Here is a 23111-nt window from a genome sequence, read left to right on the forward strand (position 1 = left end):
ATCAACGTGTCTGTGATGTGTCGCCGTGCTTCTTGTCTCGCCCTCGCAGCGGTGGAGGTGTTAGATGATGTCATGATGATGGTCTGGAGTTCCTCACATGAGTTCTGAAGCAGGACGGGCACGCGCACCGATCCTGATGACTGAAGTCTGGTTCTAGTGAACGAGACTGTTTGAGCGGATCAGCCTTTGAGGAACCGAGATAGCCTGACTTCAACCATCGGGTTCATTTCAGCTGCTAACAGGACATCTGATCCACTTAGTGAACCACGTACGAGGAACGGGGCCCGGAAGTGTTTTTGTTATATTTACCAACATGAACTTCATAACATTTCTTTTATTTTGGCACAGACGACATTTTACAGTCAATAAATCTTAAACAATAAAAATATTTTGTCGAACAGGTAGTTTATTTTTCTTCTGATAGATTTAGATAACACACACGTTTTATATTTATAAAGGTATTCTTCTTTTCTATCTCTGTTATATACTATTACTATTGTGTAGTATGTGTGTATATATATATATATATATATATATATATATATATATATATATATATATATATACCTATGTGTAATCTGTAATACAAGTTACTGTATTTGTTACATTTACAACCATTAACTGAATTATTTCACATACATATTTTAACTTACATAGTCTGAGTTATTGTTGTATTCATTCAAATGTCCATAATGTATTATGTTTAGTTATTTACTCACATAGTTGTTTTTTAGTCATTACATACAGTATATATATTTATATTTATATAAATATATATCCATTTTTCATGCAGTTCCCGATACATAATAAAATAATAATTATGAAAAATCACATAATTGACCCTTCAGACAAAGATAGATTAAACATAACAATTATATTTATATGTATATATATATATACATATAAATAAATAGGTGAATGTTAAGATGTTTTTTCTCTCCGTTCAAACTGATTTATTGATTACTGTTATTATTATTATTATCGATCCCTCTGATCTGAGGCGTGTCCGCGTGAGCAGCCATGTTTTCTCCCGTTACGTCACCAAACAGGAAGTGAGCTCGTTGTTCTTCGTTGGTTTTGCTGCCTGGCTGCGGTGCGGAAGGTCTCGCGGACCAAAACAACTCTTCCTCTCCTCCTCTCCTTCCTCCTCTCCTTCCTCCTTCCTCCTCGCAGACCATGGACGGGTGAGCGCGTGGACACCATCCCCTAAACCTTCCCCTAATATTCCCGCCGCCGTCTTTTCCTTCCATCGCCCTCACGTTTCCTTGGCGACTGAACCGCACCTGCGCGAGCCTTTCGCGTCAACCCCCCCCCCCCCCCCCCCCTTCCCCCCTCCTCCTGTTTGTTGTTGTTTACGTGATTGAAACACTTTCACGCCACCGATCCCTCTTCTCCGCGCTCCCGTTTCCCGCTCCTCACGCGCTGTTTTGTCGCCCGTGTGTCGCTTTCTTTCTGGTTTTGTTTTGGTTGAAAGTGTCGCGAGCGAAGAGTGACGATTCAGCGGCGGGGTTTGATTGGCTGAAATCCCGCGATAACTGAGTACATGAATACTTTCATATTTTATATATTTATTACTTTAAAATGTTCAGAAATGCGTTCCATGAAGCTGCTGCCAGCAGCACATTTAAAGACGTGTCAGGTCTCATGTTTAGATAATTTATGTACAATGTTTAACGGTCATGTGATTAAAACAATACAAACACAAAACAATAAACAGCCTTTTGTAGTTTCCAGAGCTGAAACCTTTAATCAATCAGATGAATGGTTTATTGTTCTCTGGTATCAGAAACGTTATGGATCAATCAATCAATACAATGACTCATGGCTAATGATGATGGAATTATTTCATTTAGTTATAAAGAGATGATACATAATGAATAAGTAGAGCAGAGATATTTATTAATTAATCGATCAAAAGAAAATTAATTAACAACCATTTCTTATAATTAAATTATCAAACAAAAATACCAATTATTATTTGGTTCCAGCTTTTTAAAATCTGATCTCATTTGATTAGATTATAACTGATTAGATTGTTAATTTTTGATATACTTACCTTTTATTTTGTTCTCTATTTTTTTAAACATATTTGTCTGTATATTTTTCTTTTTTTTAATAGTAAACTAAATATCTTTGGGGTCTGGAACTTGTTATGTGAACCGTTGATTTAGTGCAGTAATATTTATAGTATATGGTATATATACTGTGTATATATATATACTATATATAAATTAAATAGAACAGCTCTGACATACATTCTACAATGTTTATAATGAAGTCCAGGACAAAAGCAGCTCAGTGCTAAACGTGTGATTAAATGAACACGTCTATAAATGTGACTATAATCTTTATAATGATAAACAGGATGAACAGGTGTCCCTAATAAAGTGGTCACTTATATTATTATTGTTTCTCTCTTTAGGAATCAGAGTTCACTTCCTGCTTCAGCTGCTCTACGAACATGAGCACCTCCAGTCTGTCCACAGGTGAGACTCCTCCCCCTACCTCCTTCTACCTCCTCTACCTCCCCCTACCTCCTTCTAACTCCTCTACCTCCTCTAACTCCTCTACCTCCTTCTACCTCTTCTACCTCCCACTACCTCCCACTAACTCCTCTACCTCCTTCTAACTCCACTACCTCCTTCTACCTCTCTCTACCTCCTTCTACCTCCCACTTTAATTATTCGACTCACCTGTTTGTCTGCAGTGGATGGCACCGATAGGCTGTGTGTTTCTGAGCGCGCTCAGTCCGTCCCGTCTCCGGTCCTTCACCTGCGTCAGCTTCCTGCTGACGTCTCTGAACAGGAAGTGATCGCTCTGGCGCTTCCTTTCGGCCGAGTTAGTAAGCTGTTATCACTGAAGGCCAAAAACCAGGTAACGGCTAACTGCTAACAGCTAATAGTTAACATTTAAAAGCTAGCTGCTTAAAGCTAACTGCTAACAGCTAATAGCTAACATTTAAAAGCTAACTGCTTAAAGCTAACTGCTAACAGCTAACATTTAAAAGCTAACTGCTAAAAGCTAACTGCTAACAGCTAACATTTAACAACTTAACTTATATTATGCTGCTCGACTTCTATGTGACATCTATATATTGTTTTATATGTTTTATATATTGTTTTATATGTTTTATATATTTTATATATTGTTTTATATATTTTATATATTGTTTTATATATTTTATATGTTTTATATATTGTTTTGTAAAATAGTTTTTGATAAGAAGCTTTTTTCTTGATGTAATTTATTAATGTTTTCATTTCCTTTAATTGATTCTGTGTTTTTTAAATCTGTAATAAAAACATCATGTTGTTGTTTTTTAGGCGTTTTTAGAAATGGCGTCGGAGGAGGCGGCCGTTACCATGGTGAACTACTACACCTCGGCCCCGCCCACCATCAGGAACCAGCCAATCTTCATCCAGTACTCCACCCACCGCGAGCTCAAGACCGACAATCTGACCAATCAGGTGAGGAGCTGCAGCGCTCGTCAAAATCTATTCAAAGAGCAATTAATGAACCATAACAGACAAATTAAAGTTACCACACAGTGATATGAATATTCATTTCTTATATCTTTTATAACTTAATTGATGAAAAAGGTGTTAGATTTGTATTATTACTATTGAAATTATATTTGACATGTGATTGTTCTTTTTTAACTTTTCTTTGTTGACAGAGAGCAGCTCTGCAAGCCATCAGTGCAGCAGCAGTGCATTCTGGGAACATGGCGTCAGGGGGAGAGGGGCGGGGCTTAGCTCACGGTCAGAGTCCCGTCCTGAGAATCATCGTAGAGAATTTATTCTACCCGGTGACTCTGGAGGTCCTGCAGCAGGTCACTGATCCGTCTATTGATTATCATATCGTTGTTATTATTATTATTAATATTAACATTTTTATATATTACGTGTTTATGGTTTTATTATTGTGTTTCTTCAGATCTTCAGTAAGTTCGGCTCCGTGTTGAAAATCATCACGTTCACCAGAAACAATCAGTTTCAGGCTCTGCTGCAGTTCAGTGACACCGTGCACGCTCATCACGCCAAGGCGGTGAGTCACGTGCACGCTCACACACACACACACACAGGCTCTCACACACACACACACACACACGCATACATATTAGTAATGGACTGTTTAGAGTCCAGAGTCTCTGATGAAGCTCTGGTCCAATCAGATTGCAGCGTTGTGACTTCCTGTCTTTCAGTCTCTGGACGGTCAGAACATCTATAACGGCTGCTGCACGCTGAGGATCGACTTCTCCAAACTGAGCGCGCTCAACGTGAAGTACAACAACGACAAGAGCCGAGACTTCACCAGAGCCGACCTCCCGTCAGGAGAGCTGGACCCCGCCGCCTTCGGTAGGACGAGCTAACGCTAACCTCTGCTAGCAGGGGAACCAAACAGGCCATTTAGCTTCACGTGTTGAAGCTGCATTCTCTCTAGTGTCCACCAGGGGGCGACTCCTCTGGTTGGATAGAAGTCTATGAGAAAATGACTCTACTTCTCTCTTGATTTATTACCTCAGTAAACATTGTAAACATGAGTTTATGGTCTCAATCTCTAGTTTCAAGTCTTCTTCAATACAGCATGATGTTCATTTAGTAAATGATAGACCATAAAGCAGGGGATGCTTTAGGGGCGGGGCTACACAGTGATTGACAGGTCTCTACCAGAGACGTGTACGACGTCTCTACGTCACTCCTCAGAAAAAAACATCACAGTCTGTGATTCAACCCGAGCCTGTTAACCGTGTGTGTGTGTGTGTGTGTGTGTGTGTGTGTGTGTGTGTGTGTGTGTGTGTGTGTGTGTTACAGGTGTACCTCTCCCTCCATACGGAGCAGCAGCTTTCCAGCCGACCTTCCATCAACACACAGGTGAGAATTTAAATGTTTCAAATTAGTAATAATTTTTACCTTCCTTCAGCAGTTCCTCCTCCTCCTCCTCCTCCTCCTCCTCCTCCTCCTCCTCCTCCTCCTCCTCCTCCTCCTCTTCTTCCTCCTCCTCCTTCTCCTCCTCTTCTTCCTCCTCCTCCTCCTATATTTGTCCTGTGTGTGTGTTTTAAATAAAGTTTTTGTGTCCTCAGGTCTGTCCCTGTCCGTCCCCGGTCCGTTGTTGTCTCCTCCTCGCGTCTCCCTGCAGGTGGCGCCTCCTGCTGGTCACTCGGTGCTGCTGGTGTCCAACCTGAACCCAGAGGTCAGAGGTCACACGCCCACACAGCCACCGACCAATCAGAGCGCTGCGTTCTAAAATAACTTTATTAACACGGTTTGTCTCTACAGAGCGTCTCTCCTCACAGCCTCTTCATCCTGTTTGGTAAGAAACACTGAAATATTCACTTAGTGTGTATATATATATATACATGTTTATATTAAAATCATTTAAATCATATAATTATTATTAGTTGTTCTGGTCAGAAGTAACGTTTAGGTTCATATGAAACATTAAAGGTCGATGTTGAGGTCGTCGTGTTTGTGTTGACGGTGTGTTTGTGTGTTTTCAGGGGTTTATGGGGACGTCCAGAGAGTGAAGATCCTCTTCAACAAGAAGGAGAACGCTCTCGTTCAGATGAGCGACGACACGCAGGCTCAGCTCGGTGCGACGCTTTCCTTCCCTCTTCAACCGGTTCAGCTGCATCATCATTATTATTATTATTATTATTATTATTATTATCATTATTATTATCATTATTATTATCATTATCATCATCATCATCATCATCATCATCATTATTATCATTATTATTATTATTATCATTATTATTATCATTATTATTATTATTATTATTATCATTATTATTATTATCATCATCATCATCATCATCATCATCATCATCATTATTATTATTATTATTATTATTATTATTATCATTATTATTATTATTATTATCATTATTATTATCATTATTATTATTATTATTATTATTATCATTGTTATTATTATCATTATTATTATCATTATTATTATTATTATTATCATTATTATTATCATCATCATCATCATTATTATTATTATCATTATTATTATCATTATTATTATTATCATTATTATTATTATCATCATCATCATTATTATTATTATCATCATTATTATTATCATTATTATTATTATTATTATTCTGAAACAGATCATTATTATTATTATTATCATTATTATTATTATTATTATTATGAAACAGATCATTATTATTATTATCATTATTATTATTATTATTATTCTGAAACAGATCATTATTATTATTATTATCATTATTATTATTATTATTATTATTATGAAACAGATCATTATTATTATTATCATTATTATTATTATTATTATTCTGAAACAGATCATTATTATTATTATTATTATTATCATTATTATTATTATTATTATTATTATTATGAAACAGATCATTATTATTATTATTATTATGAAACAGATCATTATTATTATTATTATTATGAAACAGATCATTATTATTATTATTATTATTATGAAACAGATCATTATTATTATTATTATTATGAAACAGATCATTATTATTATTATTATCATTATTATTATTATCATTATTATTATTATTATTGTTATGAAACAGATCATTATTATTATTATTATTATTATTGTTATGAAACAGATCATTATTATTATTATTATTCTGGTTCAATGGAAGCTGATGAGAAATATTTTGAGTAATTTAATGAAAGAAACTATTTAAGAAATCAAAGAAATACACAAACAATATTTACAAATAATAATAATTAAAATGTATAAAATGACTGCACGAAGACAAGAAACTCTAAACTCAGTTAAATCATTGAATGAATGAATGAATGAGCGTTAAGTGATTAACTCATGATTATGATATATATATATATACGTTTAACTGTTCAAAAACTTTATTTAAACCTTTGTGACGAACAAAACAACAACTGCAGATATACACGTTTTAAAGAAGAAACTAACATTTACAAACAATTATAAATAAATACTTCTTACGTTTTATAAAATACTGAAATAAGTTAAATCTAAAATATTAGATTTATGACTAAATGGAAAAAGTTTAAAGTAAAACTTAATTTTAATATGTGTCATCATCATTTGTTATATTTATTGTTGTTGTTGTTGTTGTTGTTGTTGTTGCAGCGATGAGTCACCTGAACGGTCAGCGTCTCCATGGTAACGTGATTCGGGTGATGTTGTCCAAACACCCGGTGGTGCAGCTGCCCCGCGGGGGGGCGGGGCAAGAGGAGCAGACGCTGACCCGGGACTTCTCGGGCTCCGCCCTCCACCGCTTCAAGAAGCCCGGATCCAAAAACTTCAACAACATCTTCCCTCCGTCAGCGACGCTGCACCTCTCCAACATCCCGTAACGTCTTTATTCCAACGCACTACAGCTCGCACACCTTACAACACGTCCTCGCTACTTCCTCCTGTGTTTAAGTATTTTCATTAATACGAATATTTTTGAAAACGGATATTTTCTCCTCCTCCTCCTCTTATCCGGGGTCGGGTCGCGGTGGCAGCAGCCCAGCAGGCTCATTCTGGGGGATCCCGAGGCGTTCCCAGGCCAGCTGGGAGATATAATCCCTCCAGCTGTTCTGGGTCTTCCCCGGGGTCTCCTCCCAGTTGGACGTGCCCGGAAAACCTCCAATGGGAGGCGTCCAGGAGGCATCGTGATCAGATGCTGAACCACCTCAGCTGACTCCTTTCGATGCGAAGGAGTAGCGGCTCAACTCCAAGTTCCCTCCTGATGTCCGAGCTCCTCCCCCTCTCTCTGAGTCTGAGCTCCTCCCCCTCTCTCTGAGGCTGAGCTCCTCCCCCTCTCTCTGAGGCTGAGCTCCTCCCCCTCTCTCTGAGGCTGAGCCCGGCCACCCTACTGAGGAAACTCATTACAGCCGCTTGTAGCCGCGACCTTGTCCTTTCGGTCACGACCCAGAGTTCGTGACCACAGGTGAGGGTAGGAACGTAGACCGACCGGCTCAGCTCTCTCTTCACCAGGACGGTCCGGTGCAGCGCCTGCTCTACTGCTGCAGCCTGTCGACCTCCCGCTCCATCGTACCCTCACTCGTGAACAAGACCCCGAGATACTTGAACTCCTTCACTTGAGGTCGGCACTCCGTCCCCACCTGGAGGGAGCGATCCACCGGTTTCCGGCAGAGCACCATGGCCTCGGATTTGGAGATGCTAACTCTCATCCCCGCCGCTTCACACTCGGCTGCAAACCGCCCCAGTGAACACTGGAGGTCACGATCCGAGGAGGCCAACAGGACCACATCATCTGCATATAGCAGAGAGGCGATCCCGAGACCCCCCCCCCGAACCTGACGTTCTCCACCCCCCGGCTGAGCCTAGAAATCCTGTCCATGAAAGTCATGAACAGGACCGGTGACAGAGGGCAGCGCTGGAGGCCAACACCCACACAGCTCCTACTGCAGTCGTACAGAGACCGGATCGCCCGTTGGAACGGGTCCGGCACCCCCCACAAGAACCCCCGAGGGACCCGGTCGAAAGCCTTCTCCAAGTCCACAAAGCACATGTAGACTGGTTGGGCCTCCAGTAGTCTTGCGAGGGTGAAGAGCTGGTCCACTGCTCCTCTTGAATCCGAGGTTTCTTCCCCGGAGGCTGAGGAGTGAGATACTCTCCGGTCCCCCTTCATGAGGAAGGGAACCCCGGTCTGCCAGTCCCTGGGCCCTGATCCTGACCCCCATGTGACGATTTTCTCCACCGTTTAAAGACAAATAATGTTTCTTCATTTTAATAATTTATCTTTGTCCTTCTCCTCCGGTAATATAAAATAATCTAACTGTAGCTTGTTATTAATTAATTAATTAATACAGATTTGTTTAATTTTATAATAACATAAGTTACATTATGAGAACATTGTAAACAAAGTAAAAACATGATGTAATAACTTCAGCACATCGTGTAATAACCGACACGATGTGCTGGATTTATTCAACTTGTTTTATTAATTTATTGCATTATTTAAATAAATAAAAATGTGATTATGTTTTGCACTGATTGTGAGATTTTATTAGATTTAAATTATAAATCTGCCTCTACGTTGCAGCAGTCTGACACAAAGCAACACGTTAGTTTAGAAACTCTGCACCTTTAAAGCTGTTTATGTATTTATTTATATATTTATATTTTAGAACAAAGAGATAAACTTCTGTTCTTCGTCTGCAGGTCGTCGGTCAGCGAGGAGGTGCTGAAGGATCTGTTCTCCTCCGCAGGGTTCACAGTCAAAGCCTTCAAGTTCTTCCAGTGAGTAACAAGTCCTGCAAAACAAGTCCTTTTAAATTAAGAAACGTGAGCCGAACGTAATGACGTCACTTCCTCTGATGTCACAGGAAGGACAGGAAGATGGCTCTGATGCAGCTGGCGTCTGTGGAGGAAGCCATCGAGGCTCTGATCGCTCTGCACGACCACCAGCTGGACCACAACCAGCACCTCCGAGTCTCCTTCTCCAAGTCCACCATCTGACCTCCGAGTGTCCTTCTCCAAGTCCATCATCTGACCTCCGAGTCCCCTTCTTCTAGTCCACCATCTGACCTCCGAGTCTCCTTCACCAAGTCCACCATCTGACCTCCGAGTCTCCTTCTCCAAGTCCACCATCTGACCTCCAAGTCTCCTTCTCCAAGTCCACCATCTGACCTCCAAGTCTCCTTCTCCAAGTCCACCATCTGACCTCCGAGTGTCCTTCTCCAAGTCCACCATCTGACCTCCAAGTCTCCTTCTCCAAGTCCACCATCTGACCTCCGAGTGTCCTTCTCCAAGTCCACCATCTGACCTCCGAGTCTCCTTCACCAAGTCCACCATCTGACCTCCAAGTCTCCTTCTCCAAGTCCACCATCTGACCTCCGAGTGTCCTTCTCCAAGTCCATCATCTGACCTCCAAGTCTCCTTCACCAAGTCCACCATCTGACCTCCGAGTCTCCTTCTCCAAGTCCACCATCTGACCTCCGAGTGTCCTTCTCCAAGTCCATCATCTGACCTCCGAGTCCCCTTCTTCTAGTCCACCATCTGACCTCCGAGTCTCCTTCACCAAGTCCACCATCTGACCTCCGAGTCTCCTTCTCCAAGTCCACCATCTGACCTCCAAGTCTCCTTCTCCAAGTCCACCATCTGACCTCCAAGTTTCCTTCTCCAAGTCCACCATCTGACCTCCGAGTGTCCTTCTCCAAGTCCACCATCTGACCTCCAAGTCTCCTTCTCCAAGTCCACCATCTGACCTCCGAGTGTCCTTCTCCAAGTCCACCATCTGACCTCCGAGTCTCCTTCACCAAGTCCACCATCTGACCTCCAAGTCTCCTTCTCCAAGTCCACCATCTGACCTCCAAGTCTCCTTCTCCAAGTCCACCATCTGACCTCCGAGTGTCCTTCTCCAAGTCCACCATCTGACCTCCAAGTCTCCTTCTCCAAGTCCACCATCTGACCTCCGAGTGTCCTTCTCCAAGTCCACCATCTGACCTCCGAGTCTCCTTCACCAAGTCCACCATCTGACCTCCGAGTCCCCTTCTCCAAGTCCACCATCTGACCTCCAAGTCCCCTTCTCCAAGTCCATCATCTGACCTCCGAGTCTCCTCCTACTGTCGACTGCTTCAGGGCTTCTGATTGGCCCACGGTGGGAACAAATGGACCAATGAGAGAGCTTTCTGTGCCTACAAACACTCTGACATCACAGTGACGGATGATGTCAAAACACACAGGGGGGTCACCACGGTTACAGAGGTTACACAGCACATTCCTGAGCAGACTGAGCTACCAGTAGCAATGCATTGTGGGTAACGGAGTCCAACATGAGCCGCTAATGTGAGCTGAACTGTTTTTCGTCTGAATGTTAAATTAATGTGATGAAAGAAAAAAATCTGAGTTAAAAAAAGAGAGAAATTATGTAAATCTATCATATTTAGTTTTTCTCTTGTATTTAAAGCTACTCAGCATGAATACCAATAACATCAGTAAGTTGAAGTTATTTATTGAGATTATGTTGAAAAATGAATTAATTGTTCTTCAATTTTCAAATCATTGAGGTTTTTAACCTTTTTTTATTGTTTACATTTTATTTGTAAACTGGCTTTTCAACTTCTGAAACAAAATGTTTAAATTAGCAGTTTTTGCAAAGAGAATTCTCACTCTGCCGTCTGATTGGCTTAAATTACTATTACTACGGTTGTAGCATTTTAGCTCAACAAACTGTCTTCTGTGCCTTATTTCTATCAATTATTCTGTTTTTAATTAATCTGCTGGAGTGTTCACGTCGCGTGTTGGTGGCGGTTTGTGTTGACGACTTTTGATTTCAGTTTATTTCAGTTGAGAATCATTTTGTGTTTTCTGTCGTATATTGGGAGTGTTTTTTAATCAGGAATGTGTTTATACTGTAAGACATGACATAGTAAAGCTTTCGATGTCCTGCGTGTGTGTATTTATACATCTGTATGATTTGTGTGTATGTGTGTAACAAGCTGAGCTGTGATTGGTTGATCTTCTAGTTTCCCTTTTTTCTATTAAAAAAAATATTTAATTCAAATCCAGCTCGTTTTTTTAAATCTCTAGTCAACTAAACATTTTTTTTTAGGGATTTTTGGTGTCAATGATTTTCTGTAAACAGGAAATAAGCCACAAAATAAAACAGGAAGCTGCTGTTTCTGACCTCTGACCTTCTGACGAGTTGATTGGATTAAATATAAAATAAAATATTGCTTGTTGGTTTGTTTAGCTATAAAATGCAGCGTGACATTAAACATATTTAAGTTTTTCATTTGGTGATTTATTTGTTACAGCAAAAAGTTTCAAAATATAGTTTTTTTTATTTAAATTGAATTGTTTGGTTTTTCTTACATGTTTATAAAAATCATTTTGTAACAGCAGAAAAAGGTCGCATTTCGGGAAACTTCAAAAAGCATTTTTCCAAATGAATGTGGTGATTTGGAAGCTTTGAGAAGTGGGCGGGGCCAAACCAAGCCAAAGTTTGTGTGCCTTTTAATTGGACCAATTCAGTCTCATTATGACATCACTTCCTGTTTAAATGGCTTTCCAAAATGTTTGTTTTTAAATTCTTCCAAGTATCCAAGTTTCTACTGTTTTAACGTACAGTTTTGTAATTGTTTATGTTTTCATGTCTTTAAAAAAAGTTACTTGTTTCACATGAAGTGAATGCATTTTTTGTGTGACATCACATCCTGTTTCAGGACTACAGGTGTCGGGATGTCGTAGAATTTAATGTGACATTTACAACTTTCCATATAACCACCATCTGCATGTAGCTCCACCCCTTCCATCAATCAAAACAACAATCAATTAAGACCGAAGGAAGCCGACTGAAGGTTTTAACTCACATAGTTCCGCCCACTCTGTTAGATTTCCCAGCATGCATTTCAGAACTTCATGAAACTGTTCTTGTTGGCAAGATTTGCTGCAAGAATTTTTTTTGAAAACTGCATATTAACGTGTTAATATGCAGTTATACTCGTTACATCGTAACATGTTAACGTGACGTCACACTTGTTACATTGTAACATGTTAACGTGACGTCACACTTGTTACATCGTAACATGTTAACGTGACGTTACACTCGTTACATCGTAACATGTTAACGTGACGTTACACTCGTTACATCGTAACATGTTAACGTGACGTCACACTCGTTACATTGTAACATGTTAACGTGACATTACACATTGTAACATGTTAACGTGACATTACACTCGTTACATCGTAACATGTTAACGTGACGTCACACTTGTTACATCGTAACATGTTAACGTGACATTACACATTGTAACATGTTAACGTGACATTACACTCGTTACATCGTAACATGTTAACGTGACGTCACACTTGTTACATCGTAACATGTTAACGTGACATTACACATTGTAACATGTTAACGTGACATTACACTCGTTACATCGTAACATGTTAACGTGACGTCACACTTGTTACATCGTAACATGTTAACGTGACATTACACATTGTAACATGTTAACGTGACGTTACACTCGTTACATCGTAACATGTTAACGTGACGTCACACTTGTTACATCGTAACATGTTAACGTGACGTCACACTTGTTACATCGTAACATGTTAACGTGACGTCACACTTGTTACATTGTAACATGTTAACGTGACATTACACATTGTAACATGTTAACGTGACGTCACACTTGTTACATCATAACATGTTAACGTGACATTACACATTGTAACATGTTAACGTGACGTCACACTTGTTACATCGTAACATGTTAACGTGACGTCACACTCGTTACATCGTAACATGTTAATGTGACGTTACATTACTCATGTATTATGAAGTGTGTTAATTTACAAGTGTAGACGTTAAAACTATGGTTATTTTTAAATGACCACTTCTACGTTACAGCTGACTATACTTACCCGTGTAATTGTAAGTACTGTAACGTGTTAAATACAAGTTAAACTTGTGTCTCCCATTCTTACAATACCTGCAGTTTGTAAGTTACTTCCTGGAACATGTTACACAATACTTTTTACATGTTAAATACTAAAGTTGTATGTTACACACATCGAAGAATACTTGGTACAATACTTCTGACAATACACGTTACATACGTGTTATAAGTAAATCCTTCACTTGTATACTAACTATAAGTTCTTACTTGCAATGTATTATACTTGTTCGTTACATATAAGTATGTAATATTTTAAACTACCTGCTAAAATACAGGTATTGTCAAGTGTAGTATTGAAACAGGACAAACTTGTATAAACATTACAATACTACTTGTTATACATGAGAAGTTTTGTTATGTTATAATACTTTAATTTTAAAACATACTTGTCTTTGACTTACTTCACTTGTAACATGAAAGAACAATGTATTGTGATGTGTAATTGTGAGTATTTAACATGTTACATTTTAAATACTTTCTACCCTTGTGTAACATGTTACATGCTCATAAACAGTTGCAACATGTAACAAGTACAAGTTTTATTTATTTACGTTGCATACCTGACACCTTATTAATATGTACTGTTATCTGGGAAACAAGTATTTTTACTTGTAACATGAAGACATGAAAACATAAAACTGTCTCATAAGTATTTAAAATGATTGAAAATATATTTTCTTAAACTTTAAATGTGTTTTTAGTTAATTAGAACGTTTTTAAATGTAGAATATCTGAACGGGCTGCTTTGAAGTTCTCTCCCGAAATTTCCGTTGACATTTTTATTTCCCTTTAACACTGCTGAACTGTTTTTGTACCTGAATGTATCCATTGTTTTTCTATGCTAATGATGTTAAGTACTAGTGGTGCATTGTGGGAGCAGATAGGACGATTGTTATATTAAACATTTTTTATATCAAACCAGTGCATGATGAGGGGGGGGCGGCTTTCTGTGCTTCATTGAATTTGTATTTATTCTGAAAGTCAGACAGGAAACTGTAGCATGAGTCACTGAATAAATAAATAATCTGGCAACCAATGGCTGTCCTTGGTTCCTGCAAGCTCCGCCCACAATATGTCCTTCCAGCCAATTCGATTCTGGGACATTTTCAACAACACACGTTAAAAGTTCAGCTTTGAAAGGATAAAACTTTATTGTTCCTGTGTTGACACAATCCTTCACTGTGATTGGTCGGTTCGCAGACTACAGCAGATAATTGTCATAAAAAAAACAAATAAGAATCCTACCGATCCTATTGGACGACGGCAACAGAGGTTCGTCCGACTCGTAGCTGATGTCATCAACCAAACCCCGCGTGGCTACGCCAACAGCTAACCGCTAACAGTAACGCATCACAGCTTTAAAAAAACACCTGCGATCGTCCACACACACACACACACACACACACACACACACACACACACACACACACACACACACACACACACACACACACACACACACTTCAGAAATGTGGATTTTTTTTTCTTTTTTCCTGTACTTCTATAGTTTCATATTTTGGTCCTGTGTGTTTTATTTGACGTTTTGAAATGTTGCGACCTTTAAGTGTCGGAATACTGGAATTCATTCAGTGCTGAATCGTGTTTACGTTTTTTGTTGGGGATGAAAATTAACCAAAGAATATATATAGAAAAAAAAATAGAAAACTAATTTGATTCACAAATCAACAACAATCCTCTGATCTCATTGGCCGATCTCGTTTTTGTCACGTTTTGTTTTTCTGTGGCAACTCGACATCAAAGGATTTAATAAAGAAAATAAATTAAGACATTTTTTACAGTGAGAGTTTAGATCTCCGAGTTTCTTTTTATAAATACCGAACAGATTTTACTGCTTTTATAATTATTTCCATTTTGAATCAATCACGATACAAATTTAATATTCACAAACAAAATGTCGTAATTATGAGTTCTTTTTTTATAATAACAGATTTTGTAACTTCTCACAAGAACGACATTAAGTCGTTTTAAATGTGTTTCATAGTTACGAACCAAAAATAAAGACGAAATAAAGATATTTTCATTTTAACATAAAGGCTCAGTTTTTCTCTCGTTATGTGAAAATTATTTCGTATAAATCAAAAATAAAGACGTCGTACTTTTTATAATTAATAACAATTTTGGAATTATGAGAAACAAGACAAAGTTTTTTTTTTTTTTGTAAATGCAGTTTTCTGCTGTAAAATTAAACTTGTTGTTGTTTTTGTTTGTTTTGTTCTTTTTAAGACAAAAATCAAGACTTCGTTCTCTCTCCTCATTGGACGATTGTTTTGTTTTAAAAAGCTGCACAAATCATATCGACACTCAGAGAAACTAAGAGACGTTTTCTTGCCGATATATATATATATATATATATATATCAATATATTCTGTTTGAATCAGTGACTTCAGTCTCCAAGAAAACGTCTCACTTTGTTTTTCTTTGTTAATTCTTCCCACGAATAATATAATAATATAAGATTATAAGATTTATTTTTTTCTCATTGCAAAAATTATGAAAGTAAATAACTTCTGTAATAATTAATGAACTGATCACTTCAAGCACCACTGAATACTTTTAAACACGTCGTTTATAGAACAAAATATTACAGAAATATGTCGATACTATGAATTATGTTGTATTTAAACATAAATATGAAGTATTCAGTAGTGATGAAACGTCACCGTTTCACTCTCAGTTATTATTATTTTAGCTTCCATAAAAAAAAAAAAAAACACTTCACAAAGGCTCAAAAGCCAATCAGGAGAGAGGATTCTTCCTCCTCTCTCCTGATTGGCTGATTTGTTTTCTCTGATCAAAGATCAGACGACTCAGTGCGACGCATCACTCCCTCACTTTACCTTCCTGCTCTCTCATTGGCTTGTTCTGGCATCGTTTAGTTTTAGCACCAAAAAAAACATAAATAGTTAAAAACACACACACACACACACATACACACACACACACACACACACACACATACACACACACAGACACACACACACACACACATACATATATACACACACATATATACAAACACACTCTTCATTTTCTCTCATAAAAAACAAAAAACAAACAAACAGTCTCTTTCTGTCCTCCTGCTCCTCCTCCTCCTCCTCCTGCTCCTCGTGAGGAAGAGGAGGGGGAAGGTGCAGCTGGTTGCCATGGTAACTAGACGTCGAGGATCTCCTCGGCGGTGCCGCCGCAGCGCAGCCGGTACCGCCCGGTCCTCCAGCTGATGGTCGGGTCCCACAGAGCCGACAGGAAGATCTGCACCGCCATGGACTCCCTGATGAACCAGGCCACCGCGAAGTCCAGCTTAGAGAAGCACAGCGGGCCGCCCTGAGGGATGAGGTCATCGATCAACAACAACAACAACAACAACAACCCTATAGGTGTGTGTGTGGAAATACATTCACTTTTTATATTTATTATGTAAAATGTGTATTTGTTTTTAATTTAAGATTATTTTTAACTTTTTATTTTTCATTTGATCAACTTCTGAAATATACGACGTCATGTTTATAAAATAAAATAGCTTGAAGATATCCTTTCAAAATAAAAGTCTAAAATAAAAATAAAAATCTGTAAATATACATCAAGCGTATAAATGTTTGTGTGAAAATTATATTAATAACAAAGAATTATCTACAAAATGTCAAATTAAAAGCATTTAGTTTAGTAGAACGTCTGTACCTGAACACCGGTCAGCTGGATGTAGTCTGAGATGAACCAGGCCAGACAGTGACACATGAAGAACACCATCATGTCCCACCTGCAAGACACGACGACGATTATAATTATATATAAATATATATATATATATATACAGTATATATATATATATATATATATATACATACACACACTTCAGACTGAGATAAGAAGAAACTGAAATATAAACTGAATGTGAATATAATTGAATAAAATTGATTTCGTAGTAAATTGTTTCTAAAGGAACTTTCTGTTAAATATAATATATATAAATTATTTATTTTTTTCCTGCTCTCTGATTGGCCGAGTACCTGAACACATAATGAGCCGCCCAGCCAATGATGAGGCTCGCCAGGAAGCACTCTGAGACGGGCTCCAGCACGGTGCCGGGCAGCATGTTGACCCTCAACTTCGTCCACCTGGAGACACAAAACACGACTTTATTCCCTCTCAAAGAAACGCCTTCACAAGTACATAATAAACATTAACTAATAACACATTTAGTCACCTTTGAATCATTCAAATTCATCTTAAAAGAACGTGAAATGTCCTAAAACTGTGGAGAAAACTCAAAAACATTTTTCAAAATGAAGTTGTAAAGAAATCATCACATAAAACAGCATCATTAGAAAACACATCAGGAATCTGTTTAAATGAGTCACCTGATCATTCGCGACTGGAACTGGCCGATCGAGTACGACCCAGAGTTCTGCAGCGCCACCTGCGTTGCCATGGAGAACTTCCAGCCTCTGAGGAGCGACAGCGAATAAAAACAATCACTTCCATTCGCTCGTCAGTGAAAACACGTCACTCAACCGGCGCTAACGTGCTAACCTGTCAGCGATGGCTTTAGCCATGAAGTAGTCCTCGGCGATGTACTGAGCGAAGGCGACCAATCCGCCGGCTTGATCCAACACGTCCTTCCTCATCAGACACGACATCCCCGTCACGCACTTTATCCCCGTCACGTTAGCGGAGATGTAGGAGCGAGGGTGGGACGTCCCAAAATACACCTGGGCAACGGGTTAGCATTAGCATCTATTAGCACCAACAAAATAACAAAAATAAAAAAAAACACACACGACCGAAACCAGGATAAAATCAAACGAGTCCTCAAACAAATATATGCTTCAAAATAATAATTATGATTATAAAGTTAACGATTTAACAACACAAAGCCACAACCAGCATAACGTGAAACAACATTATGTCAACGAGTGCTTTGAATTTGAGATATATCGGAATATGGCGTGTATATAATCGTGTCACTGCGTAGAACGGAGAAAATAAATGTTTTGGAGGATCATTAATAGAGAACAGTAAACGGTCCTAAAACAGATCTTTGTGGGACAACATTTAAATAACCAGATTGATTTTGATGAAAAGAAACAAACTGAATGAAACCAAAGCAATGAATGAGAAACACCAACAGCATCAAGAAGATGACGGCCAAACAAACGAAAGCATCGGTTATATCAACATCATCACCGGTGAGTCTTAAAAAGAGTAATTCAAGAGTATATCTATAATAGCAACAAGAATTAGCTCGTGCTAAATAGCATTTGAACACACAGACATCGGTCTGACGTTAGCTTCTTAGCTTGTTAGCCTTACCTGCTCCAGTGTGGCGGCAAACCCTTGCCGGTCGGCAACGTACGGTAACCCATGAACCAATCCCACCTTCTCTGTCATCTGATTGGTCATATCTGTCAGGGTGTCAGGTTTCACTGCCACACACACACACACACACACACACACACACACACACACACACACACACACACACACACACACACACACAGAGTTAGCGTGATGATGAACAAGTCTAAAGCTTGTACGTTAGTGAGAAACTCAAATGTAACTCGGCAGACCTCTGATGCCGCTGTCACAGATCCAGACCAGCCCATATTTGGCTCCTTCATAGCCCGGCATCAAGTTGTTGATCTTGGGGTTGATTCCAACTTTCTTCCCCCCTGAGAACAAAATAACAACACATGCTAATGTTGTCTGCTAACGAAGGGCTTAAAAGTGAGGATAAAGTCAGTTACTACAAAAGAACAACACGTGATGAAATACACAGTATGTTGAATAACAGAAGTCTTTTCTCACCAATGAATAATCGAGCGTCTACGTTGGGATATTTGCCCAACAACTTTTTACAAACGTCAACGGCTGGATCGTCTTGATCCTGAACGCACAGCAGGATCTCGTACTGCAAAACAAATGTTGAACTTAGTGCACAAATCCCTGCCTGGACACAGATCAGGTTTAGGTAGTTTGTAGCTTCGGGGCAATCAGATGGTAGTTTGGGAAATTACAGTGCAGCGGCAGTCACACTATAGCCGGGCAAACGGGTTCGTACTCAAGGAAGTCGGACGGTAGTCAGAGCAGTGTGACGGTAGGCGTACGGTAGGCGTACGGTAGGCGGGGCATTTGGACGGTAGTGGGAGAAGTGGGACGGTAGTCTGAAGGAGTCGAGTGGTATTCAGGGTCGGTTAAGATGGTCGGGGATGTTATGAGCTGGGTGGGGGGGTAGCTAGCTTCACCTTGGGGTAATCCAGTGTAAAGAATGTCTCCAGGTTGGAGATCAGGTTTGGGTCGACTCCCTTCAGCGGCTTGAGCAAAGAAACTCCTGCCAGCTGCCCAAACGGCTGTTTGACCTCCGACCTCTTCTTGTGGAGATGGAGACGCCTGAAAGTGAAACACAGAGAGCTAGTTAGCTAACGTTACCGTTCACATGCAGACACGGAAAACTCTGTCAACACGCGTTCAGACAGTGTGGGGGTTGAGTTCCAGTAAGCTACAGATCGTCAGTGATATCCTGTTTTTGCAGAGATAAAATGTGATACTTCTGTGGCTACTGACGGTCATGAAGATAAACTAACCTCATACCCTCAACACTCACTTCCTCATTCTTTGTTCAATGTTTACGATGTCCCATTAGAAGTCACGAGGCACATTATTATCAGAAAAGGACCCTGTTATGAAGAGGCAGGTGGTTCCCTAGTTGGACTCTTTGTCTGAATCAAAGCCTCTAGACTCTAGATGGTTCTGGGTGAGCTGATGGAACCTCTCACCAGCAAACACTGTTAAAATACCAGAATGCAGCATTTAGTCCGGATTAAAGAGCCAGGACAGGATTACTAAATCCAAACATTTAGGATCAGAAATATTTGGATCTGCTTTGAAAAACTTAATTTTCAGATCTGATCAGAATTAAATCCATTCCAACCAAAATAATCCTGTTAGAGCCTAACAAGCAGCAACTAAACCAGAGAAACATCGAGCTCATTTCAGGAGTTTGTCCTCGTTTTCTTTCTAAAATGATATTTTTAATCCAGTTCCCCGTCGAGAGATTAACAAAGTTCTCACATATAGATTCTTATCATCAGCATGTTAAAAAACTAAAACATTACTTTACAAAGGATCAGTACCACAGTACCAAGGATCAGTACCACAGTATAAAGGATCAGTACCACAGTATAAAGGATCAGTACCACAGTATAAAGGATCAGTACCACAGTATAAAGGATCAGTACCACAGTATAAAGGATCAGTACCACAGTACAAAGGATCAGTACCACAGTATAAAGGATCAGTATCACAGTATAAAGGATCAGTACCACAGTATAAAGGATCAGTACCACAGTACAAAGGATCAGTATCACAGTATAAAGGATCAGTACCACAGTATAAAGGATCAGTACCACAGTATAAAGGATCAGTACCACAGTATAAAGGATCAGTACCACAGTACAAAGGATCAGTACCACAGTATAAAGGATCAGTACCACAGTATAAAGGATCAGTACCACAGTATAAAGGATCAGTACCACAGTATAAAGGATCAGTACCACAGTATAAAGGATCAGTACCACAGTATAATCATGAATCAGAGTTGATGATTGACTGTAAACTGAATCTCTTCGCTGGTTGTTGTTGATGAGAAATTCAGATTTTCACTCATTTCATGAGGTTTAAGAAGTTTAAGTTATCAATTCTAAAGGATAATCAGCAGATGAATCAATAATGAAAACAGTCACTAGCTGCAGCTAGTGACTGTAAAATAGTTATTTTACAACAATAAAGCAAATCCAGCAGCTGCAGATTAAACAAACAGGAAGTGGTCATCACTCAGGAAACCACGCTGTGTTTCTGTGGCTGTGATTGGCTGTCGTTCCCATTGCATCAAAGTGAATTAGCATAAAGTTGATCTTTGGTCTCTGGACACTTTGTAAATATCGCTGTGGTTCATTATGAACACCAGAAACAGACGCTACGCTAGCTCAGCGGTGTGTGTTCGGCATCGCTTCCTGCTGCGTTCTGATTGGCTGGCGTAGCGACGGTCACGATGGGAGAGTTCGGTCCTGAAGGTCTGACTCCTATTTGGACCGCCGACCACAGATTTCACCTCGTCTCTCTCACAGACGTCGACTGTCATCAGTTTGATTGACAGTTACAGTTCATGACAACATGTGTCCTCACACAGAGGAGCTGATGATGATGATGATGAAGGAAGACAAAACTAAACAGTCCAATCACTGAGCTTCTGCTTCATTTGTAATACGTCAGCGTGGTGATAAATAGCACGTACCTCTATAGATGGGTACAGTGTTGGTGAAACTTCAAACTTTACAGTGTAAACGTGTATAAACTAAATCAAAGGAGAGTCAGCAGATCTGTCACCCAGAGAAAAACATTAAAAGGGTGAAATAATATGCATTTGTGAAAATGAATGATTGTTGTGCTGTTTAACGAATGCAAAAAGTTCAATTCCGATAACTCAAAGCATTATTTGAGTTTATACAACCAGGATGATGCTCGTGTCTTTGCAGGTTTTGTTTAATAGCTGAAGTTGGAGCCTGACATTCATTAAACCTGGATTGAAGGAGCTGCGTTGAGCTGATTGAAGCCGGACTCTCAACACTTCCACACACGCGCAGCTTATTTATGACTGCGCGTAAACAACGTGCGCAGAGCAGAACGAGGTTAAATCTCCACTGTTCGGGTGCGATACTGCGTCACAGAAGAAAACAGGAATTCATGCTCTAACGCCACCCAACCTTTAACGGAACCGAGCTACCTGTGATCCGTAGGAGGAATAGAACACGTTACAGCTCAAATACACTGCAGCATTTAAAATGAATGAGTTCATGTATGCGTTTCCTGGAGAGAACTCTAGCTAGCGGTTAACCAGGAAAACGCCCAACAGATCACCGATCAGATCCGCTGTCAACACACCAGAGCCCCGCAGAGAAACGTCCGTTTGTTTCATTCTTCATGTTTATAAAAGGTCACAAAGACGTTTAAAAGAAAAGAAACATCAGAAAGAAGGACAGGAAACAGGAGCGTCGCTCGGCTATAACCGTTAGCTAGCTAAAGGTTAGCTTAGCTTTAGCAGGTTGACTAACCGTTAGCTAGCTAAGGTTAGCTTAGCTTGAGCAGGTTGACTTACACATAGATGATGGACATGAAGTGCATCAGCCACAGCACGAAGAACAGGATGAAGCCGAACACGGAGAGTCCCTGCATGGCGAGGTCCAACAGAGCCATGGCTGCCGGCTGGAGGACACAAAGACTCCGGGTAGAAACGACCGGCTGACCGGCCTCGGAGTGGGACCAACCGTGGGAGTGTGTTGTGGTGGGTCCGCGGCTCTGTGAGCGACGAGCTCGGCTAGTTTAAGCTAAACTAATGATCCGGGCCTCCAGCTGAAGACCGGGGTTAGGAGTTAGTTTTTACCAGGTCAGGAGCTCCATTAACGGGGACACAGAGACCCGTATCGGCCTGGTGCTGGTTGTCCGGGTCACGGTGCGAGAATCAGGGGTTTGACAGTCACCAGACCGGCCCACGGTCAGCTGACCAACCGGAGAGTGGGGGGGCACGGAACACTGGAAACAGCGAATACGCCACTTCCGCTCATTTTCAAAATAAAAGCTTTGTTTAAACCGTATCGATCGACGTATTGATAAATGTA

General features: G+C 39.7%; 2 protein-coding genes across 3 annotated transcripts; one reads left to right on the plus strand and one right to left on the minus strand.

Moving 5' to 3' along the window:
- The first annotated feature begins 1062 nt into the window (after nt 1–1062).
- On the plus strand, nt 1063–11803 carry LOC306710508 (polypyrimidine tract-binding protein 3-like). Of its 2 annotated transcripts, none has more exons than XM_079179102.1 (14): nt 1063–1184; nt 2423–2486; nt 2708–2874; nt 3324–3467; nt 3677–3832; nt 3937–4047; nt 4205–4358; nt 4815–4874; nt 5084–5193; nt 5280–5313; nt 5501–5593; nt 7126–7348; nt 9172–9249; nt 9336–11803. In XM_079179102.1, exons 2-14 carry the CDS (start codon nt 2462–2464, stop codon nt 9466–9468), a joined length of 1488 nt encoding a protein of 495 aa, XP_079035228.1. In that variant the 5' UTR covers nt 1063–1184; nt 2423–2461; the 3' UTR covers nt 9469–11803. The 2 variants fall into 2 exon arrangements, with proteins under 2 accessions (XP_079035228.1, XP_079035229.1); XM_079179103.1 differs by lacking the exon at nt 1063–1184 and adding an exon at nt 1410–1539.
- Nucleotides 11804–16136: 4333 nt separating this feature from the next.
- On the minus strand, nt 16137–23014 carry ugcg (UDP-glucose ceramide glucosyltransferase). The gene is made up of 10 exons (XM_079179109.1): nt 22592–23014; nt 19683–19827; nt 19246–19348; nt 19008–19109; nt 18751–18863; nt 17971–18149; nt 17799–17885; nt 17448–17555; nt 17119–17197; nt 16137–16764 (listed from the first exon to the last, which is right to left on the minus strand). Exons 1-10 carry the CDS (start codon nt 22687–22689, stop codon nt 16594–16596), a joined length of 1185 nt encoding a protein of 394 aa, XP_079035235.1. The 5' UTR covers nt 22690–23014; the 3' UTR covers nt 16137–16593.
- Between the last annotated feature and the right edge of the window lie 97 nt (nt 23015–23111).

Source organism: Pholis gunnellus (genome assembly GCF_910591455.1).
Source record: "Pholis gunnellus genome assembly, chromosome: 18".
NCBI lineage: Eukaryota > Metazoa > Chordata > Actinopteri > Perciformes > Pholidae > Pholis > Pholis gunnellus.